The sequence below is a fragment of the Carlito syrichta genome, unplaced genomic scaffold (genome assembly GCF_000164805.1).
Source record: "Carlito syrichta isolate Samal-C Ts95f unplaced genomic scaffold, Tarsius_syrichta-2.0.1 Scaffold303272, whole genome shotgun sequence".
NCBI classification, from domain to species: Eukaryota; Metazoa; Chordata; class Mammalia; order Primates; family Tarsiidae; genus Carlito; species Carlito syrichta.
This window is the reverse complement of record NW_007247368.1, coordinates 233,826-256,563: the sequence shown is the minus strand read 5'-3', so window position 1 is coordinate 256,563 and position 22,738 is coordinate 233,826. Positions and strand designations below refer to the sequence as shown.

The window sequence follows — 22,738 nt, the reverse complement described above, 5'->3', positions numbered from 1 at the left end:
AAAAAAAAAAAAAAAAAAAAAAAAAATCTTCAGGGTCAGAGGTTTACCAGGATTCATAATTTTGGGGATTTTCATACTATAACACATAACTATATGAGTGTATATATATATACTCAAGGAGTGTTCAAGCAATAACCCTAATCAGTCACATTTGTATTTTTGCAGTAAAATGTGTGTAAATTTACATAAAGTGAACTAAAATAGGAATATGAATAGCCTCATATCAGCTTAGGTCAGATTTGGTCATCAAAGGAGTTTTGGCACCAAACTTAGCATAGGATTTGTTAGATTTTCAGAGCTTTCATTATCTCAGAATTTAAGATAAGAGATTCTGGATCTATATTACTCTAGGTGCTTTATTGGTATTAATGATCAGTATTATAGGTTTTTAAAATACATATAAATTCATATCTAATAATAGCAAAGTAATTATATGCCAATTACCAAGAAATCCATCCCCCCACCCCCATTTCAAAGAAAAACAAATCAAAAGTACAGAACAGTCCATCTCTTTCCCACCATCATACAACAGTTCAATAAGCAGTAATCCATCAGGACCAAGACTTTCAGAAGAAAAAGATCCCTGGCAAGACACAACATTCAGAAATATATGAACCAGCTTAGAGAAAAAATACAAAGGAAGCTATATCTCAAGGATTTTTAAGGTTCTATGCAAATAATTGTGAAAAAATTCCAAACTTTCAGTACTGACCAGTTTGCTAAATAAATTGTGGAAAATTACATAAACCAGCTTGTAACTACTATCAGAAAATTGCTATGAAGAATGAACAATTCCACCCTAAGGTTCACTACTTTCAACTGCTTAAAGTTCCTGCTTTGTTTAAGGGGAGGGTCATCAAAATTTGTAGTCACAGAGTCCTATTTCCTAAACTGTCAGTGGTCTTATAACATATACAATACTTCATAGGATCATTACACAACTAGAAAAACAGTGTGTTTCCTCTCTACATTAACTTTCATTTACCTAAATGATTACAGGGCACCAAGAGTCAGCAAGAGGCACTATGTAGCCATAATTACTTACCAATCCTGTTCATTAAAATGGGAGGGGAGACTAGACAGGAAAGCAGCTGATCACACAACCTCATCCCTCACAAACTTGAAGCAAAGACAGAAAAAGTGGTGAATTCTGCAAGGGTGGATGTACCCTGGGCATTCTAAGAACTGGGTTGTGCACAAGCCAGGTGGAGGAAACACAAGCAGTTTTTCTGTACTCTGTTCAACCAGATACATCCTTTTGATCTGAGCAGCTGTGGGAACACCCACCTAAGCCCAACCTTAGAGACACAAAGCAGCAGTCCCCACTGGCTCCAGAGTGCGGGTGCACACAGGGGTCTCCACACTCCAACTACGAGAAGTCTGAGATGAGCTCGACTTTACTTGTAAATAGACATTCAAATACTTGTTCAATTCAATTCATCCAACACCCTCAGGCACTTAAAATATGCCAAGCACAAGGTGGCTATGGGGAACCCAAGTGTAGAAGTAAATAAATGGGAATAGAAAGGTAAGTGCACTAACAGAAGTGACTCAGGACGCAGCCTACCAATGTGCTGCTGTCATCACATCTTTGTGTTTTGTTTTCATCAATGAAGAGACAATTAATACCTTACTATGTCACCTAGCCCGCATTTTTAAACAAAACTGACAGGATGAATCGCTCTGAAAGGCTGCCGGCAACACACAATGAAAAAAAAGACACTTAACTGTGTTGAGTCGTTAGCTTACAGAGATTAAGTTATATATTACTTTTAGTAAACATTCAGCAAAAACAGGTGTATAACCAAAACGAGTAAAAATTCTGGTTGGTTGTTATGAACCTGAAAGTTGAATACTTAAAATACAAAATACAATCTAACTTATGCAATAAGACAATTATTTATCAAGTGGTTAAATAAACATAGCATCACTGAAATAACACCCAACACCTTTGTATCTACAAAGAAATCCAAGCACTCGACAATTCACCTGGGCAATAGGAAGATACCACAAGGTGGTCAATAAATGCATTATGTAAAATAAATATTGCAAAATATAAGATATTTTTGAAATATTACCACTGACCAGCTTCGTTATCATTGGACCATGGCATACTTTTTTAAAAGAAAAGCTCAAACCTCACAATTTTCTAAAGAAAAGGTACCCTTAGATGAGCATTACACTATCATTCACACAGCTGTTATCTAGTATATTCATCCAGTATGAAGAGGAAGAGAGACAGACAGACAGGTAGATGCACTAATATATGTGCCCCAACAGAGCTTAACGCAGCCTCATATAATCACAACAAAAAACAAGTCCCCTTTTACCCAACCTGGGTTGACTGTCCCAACGACATTCTAAGTTTTACATATGGTTTCTCAGCATCCTCCAGAAAAAAGTGTTCACTACAACAAAATCCATTTTGCATGCACACTTATATAGTTATTTTATTAACTTCCTCAAGTCAAGCATCTTTTATCTCTTTCTAATTCTTCTCATTTACAGATGTCTTGAGTGCCCAGAGCATCTACTACTTGATCACCTGCTAACATTCCTGTTTTTAAAATCATGTAGTCACATGATTGACATAGGGCAAATATGAATACACACACTCTTAAAAAAATTCTTCCATGTGCTACATTAAACTAAGGTCTATTACAGACATAAATTACTTTCTGTAAATTACTTTGATTCTAAATCTTTTCGTTTAGAAAATAATAGTTCTAATTCTAACTGCTATATAAGTCTTACAAGATGGTTGAGAAAGAGACATGCCCAACTCATACCAGCAGTCTTACCATAGATGTCTCTTTACTGAATGTTTCTGGTATCACGAAGAGTAAACAAAACATGTAAGTCATCAACAAACCAAAAAATAACCTAGTCTTTTGCAACATGGTATTATGGAAGGCTTGATAGAATGTGCATCAGGGAAATAATCTATCATTTCTTAGTAAGTTTAAAACACAGGTCAACTATAGTTATGTCTTTATCCCACCTTCTCCCAACCCAAATTTTCTCACTTTTCTTTTCCTTAATAAAAGTAGAGAGCAAACAACAAGCTGCTTTAGATGTCAAAGACATGAATTACCACTCCTCCCAGAGAACTAACCATAGCTCAATAGATCAAGTCATGTTTTGCATCTGACTGCTCCATGTCCAGATGTGTAAACATGCACATACAAATGTGCAAACACGCGCACACGCACACACACGCACACACACACACACACACACACACACACACACACACACACACGAGAAAAGGAAAACAGCTCTCCATGAGTGGACACAGGCAACTCACTCACTTACCTCGTCTCAGGGTTGTAGCCTAATATGTAGAAAAAAGAGTCCACTCGGGCTTTAAACTCTCTAGCAGCAAAGATGTCAGAAAAATGGGAGATGTTGCACTTCCCTCTGGTAAAAAGAAAACAAAAACAAATCAGTAAGCATCTCAGCTGCTGTGCAGGGGCAGTGGAGGAGGGTGTACACAACCCATGACTCAAGTAGAACACAGCTGCAAATGCCACACCTGGATGGCCTATTCTGTGTTTTGTTTCATTACTATTTCAATATAAAGCTCTGTAATTTAACTGCTGTTATTTCACCATTATACTACTAAGGTAAAGTTAGTTGAAACACAAAGATAAATTACACAGGAAGCAGGACTATAATAAAAGGATAAACAAACTAGAAATAAAGGGAGAATGATAAAAAATTATTGTGAAAATACTTTATGAAAAATACAGTCTAAAGCCTTTCTGAATCATCAAAGCAAGATGGACATGTTTTTCCTGCTACATGATAAGAATCAGAAGGTATTCCTGTTAAAGCTAAAAACATATAACATCTCACATTTCTTGGAATACAACTTCTGGCCAATCAATATTTTTTTTCTCCTATAATGTGCAAGAAATAAACTTACTTGGAAATTAAAACCTAGACAAATTTTAACCTTTTAATACATAGATGGGCTCCAGTACACAGGGAGTTCCTAAATTTTCTGGTAATTTTAATATAAGTTAGAAATCATTTTCTCATAGAAATATTGCAATAAAGAGTAGTAAAGTTTTCAGTTCATCTACCAACAAAAGTTAAACAAACTTGCAGGTGAAAGCTCTACAATACTATAGACCTGCTTAAGCAATGGTTCCCTGCTTCCAAGCATCCAAGGTAAAGGCCAGAAGCGTGACACCATGCAATAGGCTCCAATTTCAAATACAAACACATGCGCGTGTGCGTAAATTCCAGGGTTCCCAAGGAGGCGGGGGAGGCTGAAAAATGCCAAATTCCTCCACAGTAACAGAAGGGAACTTTATTTTTATTTGTTTATTTTTGAGTCTGGGTCTTACTCTGTCACCCAGGCTGGAGCGCAATGGTACTATCACAGCACACAGTAGCCTCAATCTCCTTAGGCTCAGGCGATCCTTCCATCTCAGCCTCCTGAGTAGCTGGGACTACAGGGGCATGCTACCATTCCTGGCTGACTTATTTACTTTTTTTGTAGAGCTGAGGGCTCACTAAGTTGCCCAGGCCGGTCTTAAACTCCCGGATTCAAGCAATCCTCCCACCATAGTCTTCCAAAGTGCTGGGATTTCAGGTGTGGACCAACGCACCCAGCAGAAGCTTTAACGTCAAATAGAAACCAAAGGCTTTGGGGAGGTTGGATGGAAGTGGAGGACTGAAAGCTCCCATCACATACCCCACCACTTGAGGGGGCTGTCCACCGCAATAAGATGAATGTGCAAGTAGCAAGGCACACACCAGCTAATGGCCAGCCTCCGGAAGAGGAACTAGCTGAGAGAGGTGTTGGCATGTTTATGGCTTTTCCTTCCTACCAGGAAACTAAGAAGGTTTTCCTTTCCCTCAAAGGCTTTAGTAATGAAATTAAGCCTCAGTAATGGGTAGAAGCTGAGACTGACTCAGATCACCTTCATCTTATAAACTGAATGATTTATTAAAGTCTGTTTGGAAACTACAGATGAGAAAACAAACCAGAGTTACTGAGCACTTAAAAACAAGGCTGATACAACTGAGAAAAATTTTTAATTAAAAATTTACTTAATCTTTTTTTCTTTTTAAAATTTGTGTTTTGGATTTCAAGAGTACGTGTGCAGGTTTGTTACATGAGTATTTGCATGATGGTAAGGTTTGGGTTTCTTGACGTCAATTTAGACCACACACATGGCTAGTAGCTAGCATACTAAACAGAACAAAGCTACAGAACAATTTCATCATCACAAAGCTCTACTAGAAGTGCTATAGCATTTATCCCTACTATTTGTAGATAACAAGATCCAATTCAAGGAAAATATAGACGAGGTATCAACTTTCCAGGCCCAGAACTACCCCCTCTAGAGTTAACTGGAACTAAAACCACCTTCTGAGGAAAAGGCAGATATTATCACTTTTACAAATTAACAACAAGCTCACTCTGAAATGAACTACACATCCATCCAAAGTGTTTCAGCTGCTGAAAGCCAGAATAAATAGATAAGTTCCTTAATCAGAAAAATAGGGATAATAATACCTACTACCTATGTCATAAAGATATTAAGACAATCAAATAAAGAAAAAGTCTATGAAATTTTATACTACACTCAATTCTATGTAAAATAAGTTACCATTTCTATTGTTGTCTATTACTAAGAAAACAGATTCGTCTTCTATTGTGCTTTATCTCACCTTAAAACTAGATTAATTAACATACCAATTAACAGTTTGCAAACCTTAGCAACCGACAACTGTAAACAAAGACACTGGAAATCAGGTATGTTTGGAACAGGGTTTACCAATCTCAGCACTTGTGACATTTTGGACTAAATATTTATTGCCAGGGATGCCCTGTGTATTGTAGGGCATTTCACAGCAGTCCTGGCCTCTACCCAGTAGCACCCACACACATATCATTGTGACAATCAAAATTGCCAAGACATTGCTAAATATCTACCAGGAATGTAAAATGACTGATATAGGGCAAGCCAAAAACAGTAAAAATCAAAGTCTATCATCTGATAAATGACTATAAAGTTGTTTTAAATAGAATTTTCTCTACCATTACGTCCTATCTGCTGTTTGTATATTTAAAGGATAGTGTGTGTGTGTGTGTGTGTGTGTGTGTGTCGGAATCTCACCCTGTCACCCAGACTGGAGTGCAATAGCATGCTCCCAACCACCGCAGCCTTGACCTGCTGGACTCCAGCGATCCTTCCGCCTTAGCCTTCCAAGGAGCTGGAACTACAGGCGCGCGCTACCATTCCAGGCTAATTTTTTGATTTATTATAGAGATGAGGGCTTGCCAAGTTACCCAGGCGGGTCTCGAACCCGCAGGCTCAGGCAATTCACTCACCTCAGCCTCCCAAGGCGCGGGATTACAGGCTGAGCCACGGAACCCAGCCTAAAGGGTATTTTTATGTTAACTTTACATCTTCCTACCTGACTGAATACTTTTATTGTCTGACATAGTTTTATCATTCATTCTTTGGTGTGTTCAAAGTATCTTATTATTTGCAAAGAAACAGTTTTACTTCTTCTTTAACCCTTCTTATGCCTTTAGTTGCACTGTACTTCTAGTCCAATGTGGAAAATAGTGAAAACAGTGAACATCCTTGCCTAGTTTCTGACCTCAGAGGAAATATCTCTTATGTGTTCCCATTATGTATGACGCTAACTTCAAAGATAATCAAATCATAATCATAGCTTTGGACCTAATCATGTTATTTTCTCTTTCGTATTTATTAATTTGATATATGACATTAATAGAGTCTGTATTATTGAACCAACCTTACATTCCTGGAAAAAAATCCAGCTGTCAAACTGTTTTGTCTTGTTTTTTTAAAGAGGCAGGATCTCAGTCTGTCACTGAGGCTAGAATGTAGTGGTGCAATCATGGCTCACTGCAGCCTTGAACTGGGCTCAAGTGATCCTCCTCCTGCCTCAGCCTCCCCAACTGCTGAGATTACTAGCATGAGCCAATGGCCATAGCCATACTGTGTTTTTTAAATGAAGTATTAGAGTTAAAAAAAACAAAAAAACACAAGACTGATTACCTGATTAATTAGATCTGCATTTTCATCCCTATAAATTTCTACTTTTATCTTCAGTATTTCCTTCTTTGTACATTTTTATTGTTGCTGTTATTCATACCAGGCTTATTTATAATAGCCTAAAAATGACCCAATGTCCATCAACAGGTAAATGAATAAGCAAATTGTACATCTGTATGTACAATAAAATATTTCACAAATACAAAGAACTACTGATACATAAAATGCCACAGGCCAATCTTAGAATTTAAAGGTTGGGTAAAAGAAGTCAGACACATAAGAAAGTATACACTGCATGATTCGATTTATACGAAGTTTTAGAACAGGAATAATTTATAGTGAGAGAAAAGGGAAGTATCCTAAGGAAACTTTCTGCGATGATGGGATTATGCCAGGTCTTATTTAGAATCAAACAAATTTATGAAAATGTACGTTTTAAAAGTACATTTTACTGTATGTTTAAAAAAAAAAAAAAACAACTGGAGAGGAATCAAACAATAAGAATCATTAGCATATAGCTGTGACTGTTTAAAGTTGGTACCCTTGCCAATTAACTAGCCCTCGAGCCCTAAGTATTGAGCAGAGTTGAACACAGGGCTAATGTACGCAGGTAAGGATTGGCTCCAATTGGTTGGCACCCACTTGAAATATTTTTCACATCACCTCTAACTGAATAGTGCTTATATTTTAAAATGTGTCTATATGTGGGCATGTGCACATGATCCTATTTTAAATATTCTGTTTTTTACCAAAGCCCTCTTCTCGTCATGATCTCTCTCAAAAGCAGGACATTACTTGACTGTTTATGGAATGAATGAGGAGGGACTGTTAAGAGAAAATCGCCATCACGCCCACCTTGCTGAAATATCTGCTTTCAGAGCCTCCTAAGGAGTTGTGTTCCCCATTTCTAAAGCAATGCCTCACTGTTAACAGAAATATGACCAAAGACTAGGAAGCCCCCTATGTCTCAAGGTCCTTTCATTCAACAGAAAGGAAGGCTTCCTGGAGAAGAATCCTTTCAGTAATGCTTCTGTGTGGGGCCCCAGAGAGTCTTTTACCTGGGCCACTGCACCATTGGAAGGGTCCTCTGGCCAGTGGGAGGAGTGGCAAGGGGATAGAGGGAACAGATAACCTCTCTTATGCAAGGAGACAAATGAAAACTGTGGCTTAGAAATTCATTCCCTTAACACTACCAATAACTGGGAAAGTCTTCCTGTATCCCTGGCACATGCAACCCCCCAAAAAACTCAAGGGGTACACCAGAATGCACAGAGTGCTTAGAGTAGCATGTTTGTTGAAAGTTATTCTTCTTATTTGAGAATGAAAAAAGAAATAAGAGAGTCACTATCTTGTCTATTGCAAGCTATTTGATTAATGACAGGTATAGAATTTTTTTAAAATTTCTTTTCTGGCCAGGCTTGGTGGCTCAGCCTGTAATCCCGCACTTTGGGAGGCTGAGGTGAGTGGATTGCCTGAGCCCGAGGGTTCGAGACCCACCTGGGCAACTTGGTGAGACTTCATCTCTACAATAAATCAAAAAATTAGCCGAGTGTGGTAGCACGCGCCTATAGTTCCAGCTACTTGGAGGGCTGAGGCGGAAGGGTCACCAAAGAACAGCAGGTAGAGGCTGTGGTAGCCGTGAGCGTGCCCCTGCACTCCAGCCTGGGCGGCGGAGTGAGACTCCAACTCAAAAATAAAAAATTAAAAAAATTAAAAAATTTCTTTTCTGTTTCTCGTTTTTCAGTTTCTATTGCTTTCCTATGGGTTATCTGAACTTTTTCTAAGAATTCCATCTTGGCTTTTCTCCAGCGTTTTAGAATATATCGCTCTGTATATTCTTCACAGTGGTTGCTCTAGGTATAACAACATGCATAGATAACAGTCAATGACTACAGACGTTTCACCAGCTCTAGTGAAGTACAGAACTCTTACCTCCACTTAGGTCCCACTTTTTAAATATAATTGTCTTAAGTATATCCTCTACATACATTCAGCAAAAAATCAGTGCAGTCTTTTGGCTCATTGCTTGTCCTTTTTATATTTTGGGCTAGGAAATTAATTTTTTTTTCATTTTTATTGATACATTTAGTGCAACTAAATTTCCTCTGATCAATATTTCAAATGCATTCCAAGGATTTTGGTCCATCATATTTTTACCATCATTAAAAAAAATTCTTTCCCCCACACCCTGTGTAAGTCAGAAGGAAAAATTTTATTACGAAATTCCTGGCCAGGCGTGGTGGTTCAAGCCTGTATTCCCAGCACTTCAGGAGGCCAAGGTGGGAGGATTGCCTAAGCTCAAGGGTTCAAGACCAGCCTAGGCAACTTGGCGAGACCCTGTCTCTACAATAAATCATTTTTTTTTTTGAGTTGGAGTCTTACTCTGTCGCCCAGACTGGAGTGCAGTGGCCGCTCCTGGCCACTGCAGCCTCGACCCGTTGGCCTCTGGTGATCCTTCCACCTCAGCCTTCCGAGTAGCCAGAATTACAGGCGCGTGCTACCACACCCGGTTTATTTTTGATTTATTGTAGAGGTGAGGTCTCGCCAAGTTGCCCAGGCGGGTCTCGAACGCGCGGGCTCAGGCAATCCACTCACCTCAGCCTCCCAAAGGCACGGAATTGCAGGCTGAGCCATGGAGCCCAGCTAAAAATTTAAAGCAGGGCATGGTGGTACATGCCAGTAGTTGGTTTCAGCTAATCCAGAGGCTGAGACAGGAGTATCACTTACTTAACCAGGAATTAGAGATTGTAGTGTACTAGAATCGCTTCTCTTAATAGCCATTGCACTCCAGCCTAGGAAACACAGCAAGACTCTGTCTCTGAAATATGTATGTGTGTGTGTCTACACACACACACATGCTTATGTTTATATATATACATATAAAAGACTATATTTAATTTGTTTTTATTTCTCCCTTACAGCTCCCAGGAGCGGTTTAATAGGAAACTTTTAAATTTCCATGGGAAAGGGCCTTCTGCTGTTTTTATTAGTAAGCTATAGTTTTATTGCATTATAATGAAGTATTTTTTTCTGTGATCTAATATATGATCAGTTTTTGAGAGTGTGTGCCAAAATACATAAAAAGGATGTATATTCTCTATTACTAGAGGAAAGAGTTTAATATATGTCTATAAGATTACAATGCTTAGGGAGAAAAAGTTTTTAAAATGTGCAAAATCTAATTAAGGAAAATTTTTTAACACTCCTGACTCAGAAATAATTGTAAACAAATTAAAAAAAAATCTTGTTCTTAGACACGAAAACTGAACATGGCATTTCTCCAGGGTTAATTAATACATTCAATACAATACAAATACAAACACCAACGATATATTTTATGAAATGAAACAAGTTAATGTTAGGTTCAGATGGAAAAACAAATAACTACAAAGGAGGAAACAGACTTCAATAAGGCCTCTACACTCCAGAGTATAGTGCTGGCTACAGACAGACAACAGAACAGGACAGACAGGCATATCCGGGCACAGGAGAAGCGATGGATGACAAGGAGGCATTCTCAACCATGGCGTCAGCACAGATGTTTTCATACTGGGGCTGGGACAACTAGGCAGACTTCCTCTGTAAATGTAGTGTACGAAACAGCTTTCTAACTATGACTCACACCCAGAGGTAATAAAAGACTCACAAGTTGGACTAGGTAAAAATGAGCTTAACATAATAAACAGGCCAGCATGGTGGCTCACGTCTGTAATCCCAGCACTCTGGGAGGCTGAGGCAGAAGGACTGCTTGAGTTCCAGAGGTTGAGACCAGCCTGGGCAGCAAAGCAAGACTCCATCTCTATTTTTTTTTTTTGTTGCCCAGGTGGGTCTCGAACCCGTGGGCTCAGGCAATCCACTCATCTCAGCCTTCCAAGGCACGGGATTACAGGCTGAGCCACTGAGCCCAGCTCATCTCTATTTTTAAAAAAATACTACAAACAAAATTAAAACTGACAAAAGGGGAAGAAAAATATCTGCAATGTATATAACATATACCACAGACATACAAATAACTTTTTAAAAATAAAAGACAAAAAGAAAAAAAAACCTAACAGAATGCACAAAAACTTACAAAAAAAGAGACAAAAAAGATTCCTCAAACATATGCAAAAATGTTTATTGTCAGTGAAATAAAACAACACTGAGATACTATGCCTCACCTGTCAGACAGGCAAACTTTAAAAATATAAAACAAAACATTTCATCAGGAAAACAAAGTCTCATACATCATCAAAAGGAATGTGAATTGGTACCTGCCTTCTAGAGGGAAATCTGGTAGTATTTAACAAACCACATATACATAAATAAGTCTTTCAACCCAGCAATCACAACATTACTATAAATCCATCCTGAAATTATACATCCAAAATACATATGTACAAGGAAATTCATTGCAGCATCATTTATAACTGCAAAATCGTAGAAACAACCTAAATGCTCATACATAAGAGAACAGTTGAATAAACTATGGAACATCGACATAATGGGGTAAATGAGAACGAGAAAGATTTCTATGAATTGATATGAGCAATTCCCACAACATACAGCCAAGTGAAAACAGGAAAGCACAAAAGAACATAGCATCCCACCCCTCATATAAGAAGTGGTTATAAGAAAAAGGACATGTATTTGTTCATCTGTGAATAAAAAATGCTAGAAGAGCAAACCAGTAAGTAAAATCATCAATTAGTTGCCCACAGCAGGTAGGTTAGAGAAAGAGGAAAGAAGTGGAGAATGAGAGCATGTCACCAGTCAGGAGAGTCTGTCTATCTTCTTATAGTTATGGCCCTTAGAACCGCAGCAAACAGTCCAAATCAACAAGGAGGAACCAAAACTGGATGTAAATTTGTTGGTCCAAAGGAAATCAAATGTATTACAAACAGATGAACACAATTAAGGAGGTAGAAAAGAACAGAGTCAGCTGAAGTAACTTGAGAAAACAGTATCTTGCCTGGACACTAAAGGACTATCAGGCTAGAGACAAAAATTAAATCAGTAAATGGGCTTCTCACAGGGACATGGGCTACAAATTCTGAGACTAAGTTATGTATATTCAAAAATTAAACAAAAATAAACGTCTTTTGAATAATGACTGGACTTCTCTGTTTCTGTTTCTTCTCTGTTGAAGAAACAGGTTACAAGCAAAAGAAAGGGGAAGAAGCACATAAATCTCGTAGTGTTGGTTGGAATCCAAAGCATTAGCATAACCTCATGGTTTTGGGGGGGGGGGGACATGTGTATGCACAGGTGAGTATACATACATATATGTCCCAGCTCTGTTGGCTGAGAGGCCCAGCAGTGACACCCAGAACCAAGTACTAAGCAGACCAAATACTGTCTTCCACTAAAAAGAACCAGGGCTCCTTGGAGAATGGTTAATTTCAGTGCTGTACTTGGGAAAATGTAAAAGGAGTCTGAGAGCATCTTGTGGAGCCAGAAAATAAGAAAGCGCTAAAAAAAAAGATGGAAACTTGCTGAAGAAATTCAGGGGTCAATCTGAAGTAGCTCTTAACGGTCAAAGCTGGAACACTTTAAGCAATAAAACAAATAGTGGTAATATTAAATTATACCCAACAAAATGAATATTCCTGAATTCATGCTGATAGAAATATTCGATTAAACAGATTGATGGGGGAGAAGGGAGAGCTCTTTCCTTCCTATGACAGAACCCTAACTAGCAAATGTAGATGGAAAGAGGGAAAACAGAAAGCCATCACAGGCAAGTACCATGGCAATAACTGTTGAAGATGAAATGTACTGACATAGCTAACACCAGCCGGTGACAGTTTAAGAAGAGAAACAATATGCACAGCCTTAAAGTACCTCCCCCAAGTTAATTAACTACAGGGGAAAAGCTGCATTACATGAAGTCTAGCAGAAGCCATGTTATTCAAGTGACCATGGTCAACATCACCCATAATTATACATATCAGCCTCATGAAGCCTATGATAAGATGTGTTCAAGACAAACATAATTTTGTAGTATTCTTGACAAATATGTACAAATTCAGCAAAGCCAAACTGAAGGACACTTGACAAATAGGACATTTAATCAATACTCTTTAAAAGCATAGACGTCAGCCAGGCTCAGTAGCTCAGCCTGTAATTCCAGCACTTTGGTAGGCTGAGGTGAGAGGACTGCCTGAGCCCACGGGTTTGAGACCAGTGCAGGCAACTTGATGAGACCTCATCTCTGCAATAAATAAATAAAGCCGAGCGTGGTAGTACATGTCTGTAATTTCGGCTACTTGGGAAGGCTGAGGCGGAAGAATTGCCAGAGCCCAGCAGGCTGACACTGGGGTGGCCATGAGCGATCCACTGCACTCCAGCTTGGGCACAGGAGTGAGACTCCAACTCAAAAATATAAATAAACAAACAAATAAACACAGATGTCATCATAGTCAAGAAAAAAATTGGGGAGAGACTAAAGCAATATGGGATCCCAACTAGTGGGGAGGGAGGAGGAGGAGGAGAACAACAACAACAACAAAAGGACATTGTTGAAATCCAAAGATAATATTTAGTTCAAAGGTATTCTATCTACATTAATTTCCTGGCTCTAATAATTGTGCGACAGTTATGGAAGACATTCTCATTATGGGGGGTGGGAGAGAAGAGAGATACAGAAACTCTGTACCTATAACATTTCTGTGTATCTAAAGTAACTCCAAATAACAACAAAAAAAGTAAGACTATCAAATATTCAAGGGCAGGGAGAAGATCTTATCAGGTGAGTTCCCACCATCACATACCGAGCCCTTCATCTACTAGTAGATCAATAAAGGGTTAAATGATAAATGAATAAAGGCAATGACAGGTTATGGTGTCTAACGAAATATTAAGCATGTGCAGATAAAACAATAAAAATGCTGCAGGTCAAAGTTATTTCACACATTAAAAACAACGATAAACTGGATGAACACCACATGTTCTCACTCATAAGTGGACCCTTAATCCCTATCATAATACTACAAAAAAGGGATTGGCTGTAGTAGAATACTGCTGCAGGGGAGGGGGAGGGAAGAGGGAGATGACATCAGTAAGGGTGCCTGAACTCAGTGAGGTCCAATGGGAGACCCCAAACTTCACCTGTACCCAAACCACTTCTGCACGCAATCCTGACTTTACCCCACAACTTAAAATAAAACAAAATATCTATAGATTAAGGCCAGAAAATGGATTTTATGTTACAAAACTATAAATCTGAGACAAGCCAGGCACAGAGGGCTCAGGCCTGGAACCCCAGCACTTTGGAAGGCTGAGGCAGGAGGATTGCTTGAGCCAGGAGTTCGAGACCACCCTGGGTAACATAGCACGACTTTGTCTCTACAAAAAATAAAAGAGCCCAATGTGGTGGCACATGCCTGTGGTCTCAGCTACTTGAGAGGCTGAGGTGGGAGACTGCCTGAGCCCAGGAGTTCAAGGTTGCAGTGAGTCATGACTGGCACTGCATTCCAGCCTGGGCAACAGAGTGAGACTCCGACTCAAAAAAAGACAAAAGAGAGAGAGAAGCGTAAGAGAGTTCTGAGACACCATGAAATTCCTTAGGAAAACTGCAGGAGCCAAAGGATTTTTTAAAATGCTATGGCTGGGAATTGTCCATAGATACAATTGATCTGTTTCAATCCCTAAACATACTTATGATTCTAGCTGCCCACTGAGCAAAGTAAAGAGATAAATTAACCCAAGATGAAAAGAAAGAGATTAGAAGTCCAAAACAGTTATTTTAGGGTTTCTTGGCCCTGGTTTTCCAGAAAATTTACTCTAAAACACCTTCCTGTAATGTGACTGCCTACGTAGGATGATAGCTTGCAACGAGACCCACCTTAAGATATTTTTCCCCAAATGGCTACAATGAAAACAGATAATCAGAAAGTCGGAAAACAGCCCTCAAGTTGGCAGCCCCCCACAATCGATACTGAAAGATTGTTGATGCAAGTGTGTAGTAAACAAAGAAAGCATCCCAGGCCACATGCTCTCAGGCCAATCACAAAGCAATCACTCCAGATACTTGAGTCATCAATAAGACACCATCCTTGGGAAAAGGCAACACAGCAAACAAACAGCAAGCTCCAAGTTCATCTGCTCATTCTTGGGGCATCTCAGGATGGCTCCCTGAGCAAAATAAACTCTCCTCCCTAAACCTGAAGTGATCTGAGACCCCATCACTCCCTAAAGGGCACAGAGAAAGGAAATAAATGGATGCTGCATAACTGCGCCATCAATAACTCAGTACGAATCACATACAATCTCACTCTTCCTTTTCTTCCTTGAATGTTTGTAAGAACCCAGTGACTGCCAAGGCAAGGAGCACGAGATACCCTTGAGGCTTCCGCATGCCTTCTGCCTTTTGTAATGGATGCTGCATCAGAACCTGTGTATGCAGTTTGGAGAGCTGCCACTTAGTCATGGGACCTTCAACAAGTTGTCAAAAATATCTCATGGGTTAACTAAAGCCATATGGCAGAACCAGGCTTCAAACCGAAGTCCTCTAATTTCAATCTGTCATGCCACAGTATCAGCCAGAAATACTTACCTGGGAATAAGGAGAACTCAAAAAGTACTCTATTCAAGATGCTAACTATACTATACGGTGGTCACTGACAAGCGTAATGAAATTCAGAAAATAAGCAGCTGCAGAAATGTATCTTTAAGGTAGGGATGAGGGACAGCCAACGGAAGGACCAAATGACAATAGCATGCAGTCATGCTGGACCTCAGCACTCGTTTCTACAGCTGTGAAGGTCTCACTTTCTTCTCTGGGAAGAAACACGGTTTTGGGAGGACATGTCACAACTTCACAATTTACAAAGAAGAGGCTACAAGGAAACATTTTCCTTTTGATTCATGACAGCATAAAAGCTTTCCCTCCTCCTTTATGGTCAACTCCAGCACCGCCTGAAAGAACCTCTACATCAGTTTCCTCCAGAGTTAATGGAATGGCAAGCACCCTGAGCTGCTGTGAGCCTGATGAGTCTATGTAGCTGAGTCCTTTGATCTTTGAGAAGAATGCTGCTGAGCGTCAACATTCCTAGTCCTTCTCTTTCTTCTTTTTTGTTCTCCATGGTTTTCTTTTTTACTACATTTACTTGATCCCCTTTCATGTGCCTACAGACTATTTGTGTCTCTCTCAAAACTGAATTTACTTTTACTAGGACTGATTTATATCTACGGAAGAAGAAAAAGCTTTCTAGGAATAAACTGTGAAAAGAAAAATTAAAAGAAAAGGTTAAATCTTAAATTCTCCCCCCACCCCCTACTAAACACATCCCAAAGATTTTTAAGTGATCTAGCTTTGGTGAAGAGAAAGGGCATAAACAGAGATTCCTGGGACACCGACATTCCATCCTGTTATGAAAGGTGATCTGACAGGCAGAAGCTCCTTTCATGAGAGCACACTGCTGCTGAGAGGGAGGCAGGGTTGCTAAGCAACAAAGAAAAGCACCCAAATGAGCCCAGATGCTGGCAAATGTCAGGACGTCACTGAGAGGTCACTGAGCACCTACTAGGCCAGCTCATTCACTAACAAAGTTTCCACTCATCAGCTGATGTCTTTGAAAAAACTTCAGTTGTCAAGTCACACAAAGGATGCTGTATTTGAATCTAACAAAATCAAATTTAAGATAAAAGTTTAATTAAGCATCTACCACTTTTTATGGCCACTTTAAAGAAAATACCACAGGAGGAAAAAGCTAATGAATGAGGGTTCTGGTCATATACCCAGTGAAGAGAAGACAAAGCATTACCACTTCAGCACTCCAGTTACAGTGGCCGATGTAACAAAGCCAAAAGCTAGTGATTTAAATTGCACATCTCCAGGAAACACCCGATTATAAACCTAGCTGGAGCAAATTCATCTGGGTCCAGCTGAATTATTAGGATAACTTGTTCTTCTAAAAATGCTAAAATGAGAGAAAAATGACTCCAAAAATCTGAATATCAGTGATAAAACTCAAAAATATTCATAGCAAGCAATAATGTGAAAACATACTGAAGAACCAGAGTTATGTCTTATCCTATTTATTTATTTTAACCAAAACTCTTCATTGATTAAAACTGTTTACCTCAAGCAATGAGACAAGAGGAAGAAAAAAGCATGCAAAGCAGAATAAGAAACCTTCCAGGAGTAAGACGTCTGCCATAGTCAGCAAGTGTACCGCTTGGTCAGTCTAGCCAATCATTCACCAACTTGCCCTGCTCTGCAAGGGGGCTTGAGATTGGGATGCCACTTCCAAAAGGCAAGCAGAGTGTGAAGGCAGTTGATAAAAGACCTTAGAAATTCTCTAAATGTATCCAAAGTCCTGGAAGAATTCATATCAACCATATTCACACCTTCCTCTATAGCAGGGGTCTGCAAACACGGCCCATGAGCCAAGTCTAGCCCATTCCCTGAGAGAATGGTTTTTACATTTTTAAGTGGCTAAAAAGAAAATCAAAAGAGTTATTTCCTGACATGTGAAAATTAAATGAAATTCAAATGTCAATGTTCACAAAGTTTTACTGGAGTACAGCCACCTCACTTATTTACGAGAAGGAAACCAAAAATAACACCAAAAACCCTAGAATTTATTTATTAAAAATTGTGTATTTATTGTTACATATTTAAACTTCAGTAATCTTCAAAGTACTCTCTGTTTTATGCAATACACCTATCAAGACACTTTTTCCACTTCTCAAAAAAATTTTTGAACTCATCAGCTTTGGTGCCTTTTGGTGCTTCTGTCATTTTTTGTTTCATCTCTTCCACATCAGCAAAACGTTTCCCTTTGAGGACTTTCTTCATCCGAGGAAATTTTAAAAAGTTGTTTGGACTGAGATCAGGAAGGGTGGGGCACAGGGGACAATGCCATTTTTAGTTTAAAAAAACCCAAAAAACTGCTGAATGCCCAGTGTGGTGTGGACAGGTGTGCTGGTAAATAACCCATCATGAAATAGGCAAATGCACTGAAAGAATCTCCAAAACAAAAAAAATTCACTGAAGCCAAATGCAGCTTCTCACAGCAGCAACACTGATGGCGATGGGTTCCCAGAATGCTTACCTAGCAGGGAAAGTCTATACTACAAAAGTCTCATTCTCCAAAAAATAATTCCAGTGTTTCTATTGGGGTCCTACCTTGTATATGTTGCCTATAGCTTTTGTGCTACAATGGCAGAGCTGAGTTGTTACAACAGGGTTCATGTAAAATATTATCTGGCCTAAAAAGTTAGTCAAAGCCTGTTCTATATTAAATGTTGCCACAAGCCGGACTCAGTGGCTCAGCCTGTAATCCCGCGCTTTGGGAGACTGAGGTGAGTGGATTGCCTGAGCCCGTGGGTTTGGGACCCGCCTGGGCAACTTGGCGAGACCTCATCTCTACAATAAATCAAAAATAAGCCGGGCGTGATAGCGCGCGCCTGTAGTTCCAGCTACTTGGAAGGCTGAGGTGGAAGGACTGCCAGGGCCCAGCAGGTCGAGACTGCAGTGGCGGGGAGCGGCCACTGCACTCCAGTCTGGGCGACAGAATGAGACTCTAACTCAAAAAAAAAAAAATTTGCTACAAATTTACCTTAAAATAATTGGCATTAGCTATGTAGTTGTGCACAAGAGACTCCAGATGATTTTACTGAAAACCATCTGAGCATTATAATAGAACAATTATTGTATTTCACTGTAGTTAAGCTAAAACCTAGCAAATTCCAATCACTGTTTAAAAACCACATTATAATACTTAAAAAAAAATAGCTCCTTCACCACTTTATTATTTATCATTTCCAGTGGGGAAAGAGTTTTTAGAATATTAGTTGTCTTACTTCTGGTATCACATAAGAGGCCCAAAGACAGTCACATATCCACAAATTGCACCAGAATATATGGTTATCCTTCTCTTGAGAGGGACAGAAAATATTCGAGACTGCAAATGTCATGGTCAACTTTTTGACATAATTCCCTAAGACATTAAGAATAGCTATAATGTTACCTTCTGCCTCAGAATAAAATCTTCAGTACGTTCTCTCTACCCTCCACAAAGCTTTACAGTAGGAAATTATTCAGACATACAGAAAATTGAAAGAATGATTCCATGAGAACCCCTATATACTCTGCCTAGATGTCTCAATTAATTAAATGTTGCCATATGTTCTTTATCCTTGTCTTTATCTTTTCTATGGCAGGGGTTGAATCTTTAGAAAGTAAACAATAAACCATCAGAACATTTTAAACACTTTAGCAAACAATAACCAGGATTGTAATTTTCAAGGAAACAAAGATACAGTAACATAGAAAAAGAAATTGCAAAAAAAAGGGGGGGTAGGGGGAGGAGAGAGAGAAAGCCAAATGTGCAAAGGAACAGGCAACCTTAGCAATCTCAACAATCCAGTGTGGACACTGGAATGTTCACTCACTCAGGCCATGAGAGGAGTCTGATTAAGAGAATGGCTATTAAAAGACTAGGAGAACTGAAACCCTCTACCTCTCCTCACCTCATGACTTCTCCACTGCACAAAAGACCACGTCTCTGGAACTCACCTGAGAGCAGCAGCATGGTAAGTGTCAACATAATCAGAAATGAAGAGCTCGCGGTTCTTAATAACTGGGTCTGTAATGACAAGTTCTCTTCCAGAGTCTGTTAAAAAAAAAAAAAAATTAAGAGGACATTAAAATTGAGTTTCCCAAAACAAGTAGGACAATTTTGCAAAACTTCTTTCTGGTTCACCTCCACTAAAGAAAACACAGTAAACAGCCAGGCCTGGTTAGTACCATAATAAGTACACAAAACAGAGGAGAGGAATAAGATATAGTAGAATCAAAAGAACACAATGTAGAGGTTTTGTCAATAAAGTATTTTTTTTACTTAAGCCCCTATAGTTTGCTAAAACACATTAAGCACAAAATGGAAAAAGAGCACAAACAACTATCCTATCCTAGCAACTTATCAACTACCAAATATTTAGTGGTCCTGTCCATCTTGTTCTTTATTGCTATACATTTCAAAATAGAGTTAAACCACACACTATATTCCAGCTGAACATAATAACCAAGTTACTATTTGTAGCAAGGAACCATATTTTAGGTGCTTTAAACAGGAGACCTTATAGTTTCAAAGAAGAAAAAAAACCAGCAAGATACAAAAGAACATAATTCTTCAAAGTTTTTGTTTTTCTCCTTTTGGGGGTGGGGGGATTTGAGTCAGAGTCTTACTCTGTCGCCCAGGCAGGACCTATGCAGTAGCACAATCACAGTTCACCACAGTCTCCACCTCCTAGGCTCAGGGATCCTTCTACCTCAGTCTCCCAAGTGGATGAGACTAAAGCACATACCACCATATTTGGCTTATTTTTGTGATTTTTTTTGGAGGGAGGGGCAGGGACATGGTCCGGCTATGTTGCTAGGCTGGTTTTGAACACTTGGTCTTAAGCAATCCTTCCACCTCAGCTTCCCAAAGTGCTGAGATTACAGGCATGAGCCACCACATCTGGCCCAAAGTTGTTTTTTTTACCACTGGTTTGATGACTTAAAACCTATCAACAAAAGCAGTGCAGAAGAGTAGGGAGAGCGCAGGCATCAGGGCCAGACAGAGTTGGGTCCCAGAGCCGGCACTGCCACTTGTAAGACACACGGCCTGAGCAACTTCCTCAGTATCTCTCAGCCTCAATTTCCTCATCTGGGAACAGGGAGTAACAAACCTACCTCATGGGATTAATGCATGACAAATGTGAATCACCTGGTCTCTCAAGATTCCATTTTTTAAAAGCTGTACGTTAACATACATCTCTCATGTGTCAACAATGACTAAGAGAAACTACAATGCCTGAGGGAGAAAAACAAAATAAAACAAAAGAGGTACCTAGAAATATCCTTCCTATGGTTCTGAAATTCAGAAGTAAAGCTAAATTCCAAAAACACAATTCAGAAAGCTTTGTTTGAAAGCTGAAGTTTACCACCCTGAATATGGAGAAGCTGAATGGTACAGGCTGAAAAAGACAGACAGAGACATGTATAAACCCTCAGAGGGTTTAATTACTATTTGCTCATCACTAGGTGAGACAAAGAAAAATTTTAAATGAAATTGCTGTTATTGCCAAAGAATCCCTACCTGTATTCCAGTTTAAGGGGAAGACACGATTAGCACATGTTCAGATGTTTAAAATAAAAAAGCAAAATAATGGAAGAACCTGAGGGGAGGCATTCCAGGTATGTTCCTGTTTACAAAAAGCTTTCACTGAGAAATTTTACCAAAGTGATTATCTCCCTTTAATGAACATTTTTAGAAAGAACTTTGCCCAAACTGAGAAATAGAAGGATCAAGCCAGAGGGACGTAGTTACCATTTTCATTATGCCGATCCTGGACCAAGTGCTGATACACAGAATCTGGAACTTCAGACTGGCGGTAGTACCATTTGACGTTCATGAGCAGATGGTCCCTCTTACTCTGAAAAGGAAAATCTAACAGCATTAGAAACAGGATTTCAGGGGCCCGCAGTGCATATCACACCCATGACCAAAAGCCCCTGCAAACAGGTGGACAGGTAGATAGGGAGACACACAATTACCACAGTACCGCAACAATATGTAAGTCAGTTACAAAGTCAATTTTATAAAACCCCATCCATAGTACCTCCTCACCCTCTCCCTCAAAACTGCTTATTTCAGGAAACAAAGGAGACCAATCTCTGTATCTCTCCCAGTCTGATCAACTAGTTCATTCAGTATTACATGTTTATTTAACATTAACTACTAAACAGTACTACATGAATAAATCCTTCTATGTTAATAATTAATCATTTTGATAAATATTTCTAATCAGTGTTAGCACACTGTCAGGGCTCATTAACTAAAAAGAACTTACCCAGCGAGGCCTGGGACAAAGTTATCTCCTCTCCATGGTTTGCCTATTACCCAGACTGAATTACTTCCTCCCTCCACTCTTCGCCACAGTGGACTGCTATATGCCAAAATGACACTGCAAAGTGTGGGTGGTGATGAAGGTGCTATGAGTGCAAAGAGTAGAGACCCCCATCTTATTTATTTTTGAATCTCCAAAGACTATAACTGCTTACACGTAATTATTTGTGAATAATGTGGAGTTATATGGCAATCATAGTCCTGTAAGTGCTTACAGGACACTTAACTGTGTTATCCTTAATAGTTAACTTTGTTTCCAGTTCGTTCAAAGAATAAGGGATCAAATATTGTGCTTCCATTTGAAGGTTATGAGGCTACAACTTGAATCAGATAGTTTCTGTGAGCCTGGTCATGACAAACCTCAACAGGTTTCCTCTGGGCTCATAAAATACTCTTCTAACAAAGAGGTGCCATAACAGATGTCCCCAAGGTCAATGCAGTATCACTCCTTTTAGCAGCCTCCACCTTCTCATCACAAGCTCATCAATCAGAAATGAAAGGGAGTTAAAACCCAAGAAACGTCCCGTTTATAAAGGAGATGGTTAAATCCTAACATATGTCAAACAACCCTCATTAATGAAAGAAGATTCTTCCTGATTTAAAGAGCAGTCACAAACATGGTCTGCACGAAGAGAGCAGGGAGGTCCCCAAAAATCCTTTGCTGAAACACTGAAGCCATTTAAAGAATCAGAAAGAAAACAATTATCACAGTCTCAACAGAACTCAAATGTGAAGAAGTGCTATTTGAAAGTAAAGATCATAACTACCAAGATTCCTAACTTGCAATTAACTGTCAAATAGACATGT

The 22,738-nt window shown here is 39.2% G+C and overlaps 1 protein-coding gene across 1 annotated transcript in view; it reads right to left on the bottom strand.

Moving 5' to 3' along the window:
• The window catches only part of RERE (arginine-glutamic acid dipeptide repeats), a 289,136-nt gene that overhangs the window by 171,787 nt on the left and 94,611 nt on the right, over window positions 1–22,738 (bottom strand). The window contains exons 4-6 of the mRNA XM_008058270.1: window positions 21,353–21,458; window positions 19,555–19,651; window positions 3,316–3,420 (exon numbers count right to left, since the gene is read on the bottom strand). Of these exons, the coding sequence (XP_008056461.1) occupies window positions 3,316–3,420; window positions 19,555–19,651; window positions 21,353–21,458 (308 nt within the window). The remainder of the gene's footprint in view (window positions 1–3,315; window positions 3,421–19,554; window positions 19,652–21,352; window positions 21,459–22,738) is intronic.